Source organism: Opisthorchis viverrini (genome assembly GCF_000715545.1).
Source record: "Opisthorchis viverrini unplaced genomic scaffold opera_v5_210, whole genome shotgun sequence".
In the NCBI taxonomy this organism is placed as follows: domain Eukaryota; kingdom Metazoa; phylum Platyhelminthes; class Trematoda; order Opisthorchiida; family Opisthorchiidae; genus Opisthorchis; species Opisthorchis viverrini.
The window spans coordinates 524514-530580 of NW_008751866.1; the positions used below are offsets into that span (position 1 = coordinate 524514).

At 44.1% G+C, this 6067-nt stretch overlaps 1 protein-coding gene across 1 annotated transcript in view; it reads left to right on the forward strand.

Annotated features, from left to right (window-relative positions):
* Nucleotides 1-568: 568 nt before the first annotated feature.
* Nucleotides 569-6067, forward strand: part of T265_08266 (hypothetical protein) — a gene marked incomplete at both ends in the record, with an annotated part of 7594 nt that continues 2095 nt past the window's right edge. Inside the window, one exon of the mRNA XM_009174014.1 lies at nt 569-630. Coding sequence (XP_009172278.1) covers nt 569-630 — 62 coding nt within the window. The remainder of the gene's footprint in view (nt 631-6067) is intronic.

A 6067-nucleotide genomic window follows, 5' to 3' on the forward strand; every position in this document is an offset into this window, starting at 1 on the left:
CATACAGCAATTGATCTAGGTAATTGAGATTGTTGGACTTATCCTTTCTTTAGGCTATCCGTAACGCTCTTCAGACGAGTTAGCAGGAGCTTGTACTGGTATGGGGAAGGCTGTCAATTCTGTAGTTCTAACATTTGTCACCCTGAACTAGTCGCTTTTGTGCGATGTCTTTGAAGGTTTACTGAAACTCAAAACAGTTGACTTAAAAACATCACAGACGATAGATCTAGACGGGTTCCACATAAGTCTCTCGCAAAACCAGATTTGTTTGCCACTGAGTGTAGTTCACTAACTTCGAGCATTTTGGTTTTAAGTAGAACATAAGTTTGATGGAGACTGGGGGACTGCGCCTACCTGATGAGCCCCAAGAAAAGTGAAACAGGTCTTGGGCTGTCTATATATACATATATATACCCTATTTTGATATCTCCAATATCGTAGCAACTGAAACGTGAGGCGGCCTGGTGTGGCACTCCCAGTTGCCTGGAGACATCACAAACGAGAGATTCATCTGGGTTCCAGGATAAACTTTGCTAATTTCGAGCAATTTAGGTTCAAGTGGAACATAATGCTGACGGAAACTCGGGGACTGCGCCTACCTGATGAGCCCCAAGGAGGGCAAAACCGGTCGTGGGCTGGCGGAGAGTTTTCAGCATTTTTATGTGTACAGTAGAGAGTCTGTTTTGTCCCTTCAGAAAAGCATTTCCGCTTATCTGAACTTCGTCAAACTGAGTTTGCCCATTTGATTGAAGACAGCTTTGGAGAAGTTGTAAGTGTCTGTGGAAAATCTGCGTGGGTTTCTTACTTTAACACCCTCAGCGACGAGACATGTGTAATATGGATGAAGGGAAGAAGGCTTTCACTGCAAAGTTATTTATTAGAAAATGCCAGCTGAGCAGATTGTTGGACAGGAAAGCGAGACTCTCATATGCCTCTTGTTTATAAAAACTGAATATCCGCCTTCTTCTTAACGCGTCTTCCTGAACGTTCATGAATGCTCATTGACCATTACTCAAATTTAAATTCCAAAAAGCAATTCCACAGATTCCGTATTAAATCCCAACTTCCAATAGATGCGAAGCAAAGTTGCGAGGACACATTACTCGCATGCCTCATTAGTAGTGTCCACCAGTGGGAGTCACTCAGCGGTAACACCCTTCCTGTGCCTAGCTGCCATGCTACCCGAAGGAAGTAGGAGGGTTGGAATAACTCCAGGTTGCTCAAACCTAGACGGGGGAAGTCGAGAGCAGAGGCCGGAACCACGGACTTTCGGTCAGTAAATTCGCTCTCTAACCACTTGAGCCATCTAGTAGAAATAGTATTAATAAAATGCCATGTACTATAACTGAGGTGTTGATGATAATAAGCCTTGTAGTACTTGCTTCCGCCCACTTTTGGAACAAAGTCAAGTATTCACATGTAAGATGTACGATCAACGGAAGTGCCCTTTGTGAAACACCACTGTCAAACGCGGTGAGCTCCCAGAACAGACAACAATTGCAGTTAGTCTTCCAAAGTTTACTTTCACTGTAGACTTCTTTCGACCACAACCGAGGTCAGAGAAAGGCAGATTTTAGGTTATTCCTCTGACACGGACACTCTGGACTTTGAGAACTGTACTTCTGAAGATGGGAATAAAGCTCTCTGGAACAGTATTGCCATTCGGTCGGGCGAATAACCGTCTATGTGGTTGACATTACTTGTTGTGATACACGGAGAACGGTCAAGAAAGGAAACTAGTTTTGTGGATGGCTTCGTGTATTCATTTGAAATGTGGCTTTGCAGGATTTTTTCAGAAGAAAACAAGCGATATCGTAACCCTGTCCCATGAGAACTGCGGGTTCCAATGTTCAGCGTCACCCGAATCGAGAAACCAATAAGTTATTTCCATGGCGGTGAACGCCGTGAGCCGTGCTCAACAACGTGGTTCATCCGATCAGTTTAGTTAGTACTTCGCAACCAGAACCTAAACCCACCTAAGAGAGCTTTACTGCTATGATCGACACGGTCATGGGTATCACGCAGGCACTCCACATCATTTGCGAAACGCTTTGAACGCACACGTGACTCTTACTTGTAGTTTCACGTGCTAATACAAAGTCCGCGTGCAGTTGGTTAACTTAGCGGCTCGTCATGAAAACAAATACGAATTTAAAAAAAACAATCTGATTCAGGACCTTTCAAATGGATGTGATGTTTATGAATAAAACACGGCGCATCGTTCAACAAAGGATCAACACACCTTATGTCTTCATGAACATACGCGTGTGATGCATGATCTCTGTCGTCAATTAGTAAAGCTGACGTGGCATTTGACGTATTCACATACGTATAATGCCCCAAGTAGAACGAATTCGTGGGAATTCAGACAATGATGAGACGCCGGATGTCCTCTGGGGCTGTCTAAATGACTGAAGTTCGACCACTCACCCAACTAGATTGGTAACAACTGTCAGTTTTTTTACCCCCATGTATCGGTGATACTACTGATTGTGGACATGCTAGTAGTATGTTTTCTAGTAAATCCACCTTGCGTCTCCTGAAAAGTGAGATCGATTAAGGAATTTGTGGAGTCGCGTTTGATTGCATTTGAGCAACTGCCAATGAATATCCAGGAAAGTTCTGGAAGACGTCCTCAAGGAGAAGATGGATATTCAGTTTTTGTAAACAAGCCACATATGAGAGTCTCGCTTTCCTGTCCAACAATCTGCTCAGCTGGCATTTTCTAATAAATAACTTTGCAGTGAAAGCCTTCTTCCCTTCATCCATATTACACATGTCTCGTCGCTGAGTAGTACTCACACATTTTGCATCCAATTTACTGTTTTGAAACATTTAGTGCTTGTTTCAGGCTGGCTTGATTCCCACACCGCCTGCATCTTGCCCTCCTCGTTCACTGAAATTGAAATTTAGTCTTCTGATTTGATTGTCTGGAGAGGAGTCCACTCCGTTCACATCAGTCCGACGAATCGCATTCACTGGGACAAACTTCGCTTCTAATCAAGCAAACTTCCAAACGGCTCTCGATTTCACTCGACACCCCTCACCCACGCATAAACTGAGTATGTAAAGACGGGGTGGAGGAAGATGCGTTGTTGATGCCTTAAAATGTGCGGGGAAAACGCGCGTATAACTTGAACGAGTCAACCGTCGAGGACAACACTCGCAGTAAAGATTATTGCATCGAGGTAAACACTTGGTTTCGTAAAAGACGCTTTATTCAAATTCCAACAACAAGCGAAATTCCGTAGACAAGTCATTCGGTAAGCAAATTCTCAGTTGGAACACACTTTCTCATGGTTTGGGAATGGGGGCATACTCCGAGCTACAAATTGAGGTATAATGGGGATTCGTACTTGAGTCCCTCATATATCGGTAACAATAAGCGAGAAAACATGATCCAAATTTAGAGTTTACCCCATTTCTATACCATCGATCGAAGATTAGAAATCATCGATCGCAAGTATTTTGTTTTTATTGGTCACCCGATCAGCCAGCCCCTCCCCTCTTAAAACGTTTGGTCTTTTCTATTCCCAAAAGTGTCTAAAATTCAAAATCATGTGAACTCTGTTCACTAGCCATAAACGTCTGCAAACCGGCTGAAATATCTCCTATTCTCAAAACACTTTTGCATAGTTGAAATCACTTGATTCGACAGCTTACTACTCGAAGCGTTTTTTCCTTCTTGGTGCTCATCAAGTAAGCCTATTCTGCCAGTTTTAACCAAATTCCTACTGTACTTGAACGTCAAACATTGTAGATTTGGCGAAATACACTCACTTGCATCGATCCAATCCAGTCTCGGGAGTGGATCTGGTCAACATATATATTTACTGGACTACAAAACTTTATACAGTGGCCAGAAAACGGCTGATGGCTCTGGCGGAACAAAAAGATGAAGAAGCGTTTTGTATTAGGGCAGAAGCTTATTGACCGGAATATCTCTGATTCCAGTTCAACCCGGGCATCTTGACCGCTCAGTGTCTAGGCTTGGCCAAATTGGAAGTACGTCAGCCGCCCCGTGCTTCCCTCTGGTGGCATGGCAGCTACGCACCGAAAGGATGTTACAGCCGAACGATTGCTGATCATTGATTTGCTGATCGAACGCTGACCCACCACAACGCCACTGTCCCAATATCACCTTTTCCCTGACAAAAAACGGTTTCTAGTTGCTGATGTCATGCAGGTTGTACAACCTTACTTCAAAACTGTCAGTGATAGACTTTCGATGAAACAGTCCCTCTAGTCGAGTTAGTAACCTTGTCCTACAACTTCCAGAAACTTTCATAAACATTCAGTATTGAAAACACTCTCGCCTCGCGCGCCAAATATGCGGAGTTCGAACCCCGGAACGGCCAAGGATATGAACTAATAACGAGCTCCAATAGGGGCGAAGCTCGAGTCCACCACTTCCCCCCATTTGTTGCAGCACCAGGAGGACGATTGTTCAAACGACAGTCATGTGACTGTCTACAATTCCTGCAACCACCAAGTGTTAGTGGAGTTGCCTGTTTTTTTTTGTGCATCACAGGGCAGTTGCTCTTTGATTCATTTGTTCTTGCATATAATATGTAGTGTGCGCGTTCAACAACTATGTCTTGGATGCGCTCAACTCCATCTGGCTCCAGAGTGAAACTCGATATAAGCAGATGTCCCGCAGTAACTGCCGGTCACTTTACGCACCCGTTTCAATACGGTGTGTATGCCAGTAAGTTCACCAAATCTGGATGTTTCAGTGAAGCGCATTGATGGATGAAAAGTAACTGGATGCCGAAGGAGCGCGTTTTTTATGCTTAGATGCAATAAGTCTATTTTCCGTTAGCCCGGAGTGCTGGTACTTGCCGGTTCCGCCAACGGCTTTGTTCTGCTTTCAATATCACTGGCCAAAAAGTTGAAAGTGACCGACTGGTGTAACGCAAATACTACAAATGAGTGTAGTTCGCTAATTTCGTGCAACTTGGTTTCAAGTGGAACATAAGGTTGATGGAAACGCCTAGCTGATGAGCCCCAAGAAGGGCAAAACCAATGGTGAGCTGTCGAGGAGTTTTCAGCAACCTTAACACCAATGGGGGAAAGCGCTGATTTCGAGTTTCGTCCTTATTAGAGCTCATCAACAGCATGTATCCTAGGCCGTGTTGGAGTTGAAACTTTGGGCATCTGACATTTGAAGCGAGCATGTTAGCACTACTCTACCAGCGCACCACTCTCTTATGAGCATTCCTCCCTTGGACTGATGGCTCCTTGATTGGGAAGTATCGAGAGGCGGGCCAACCGTCTGATAGAACTAGAACAGTTACTGAGTCGTCTTTCGAGCCATCGGGTCAATCACTTAGGCGTAAACATGTTCACCGGTTCATACATGCAAATCCAGCTTGTGGAGTAGTGGATACCCGCAGTGAGTAGGCAATTAGAGAAGGGAACCTCCAACATAGCGAGAGAACTCTGGGGCTTTTCAGGTCATATTCCATTCTTTCAGTTGCGCTGGAACACGTAATGTTTTATTCCACTCACAAAACGCAACGTGTCTGTGTCTGGTCTTTAACAGACACCTCTGCCCAGAGTCAGAAATCACGTGACTGATAGGCAAAATCCGAAGTCACTCTCCGTATCACAGCTTTTGCTTTATCATGTCATTCAGATCACTCTCTGATTGTTTGTTTAGCAACCGTCTGATAATCATGGTCACAAACATAAAAATGAATGCAAGCGATGAATGCGAAAGGGTAACAGGAGAATATGAGAGAAAAGTGAGAAACGTCTCATTCGAAATCATGCCAAGAACAGTTCCAGTCTTATGAGATGAATCCCGAAGTATGTACAGATTTTGATATGGAAACACGCGTCTAAAAACCAACAACCGAAGAAAGGACAAACAATGGTGAATGCTCTTTAAGGCGCGGTAGGCGCTAGTACAGTCAAGACTCTCACATCAAGCACAAAGTGTCCGTCATACTGAGTCTGGTGTGAGATTAAATGGCAAAAATTTACATTCAGTGCCATGTGCCACGAATAAAAGTATCATAAGTATGCAGAGAGCCCACAATGGCAAGCAAACACAAGTCACTGA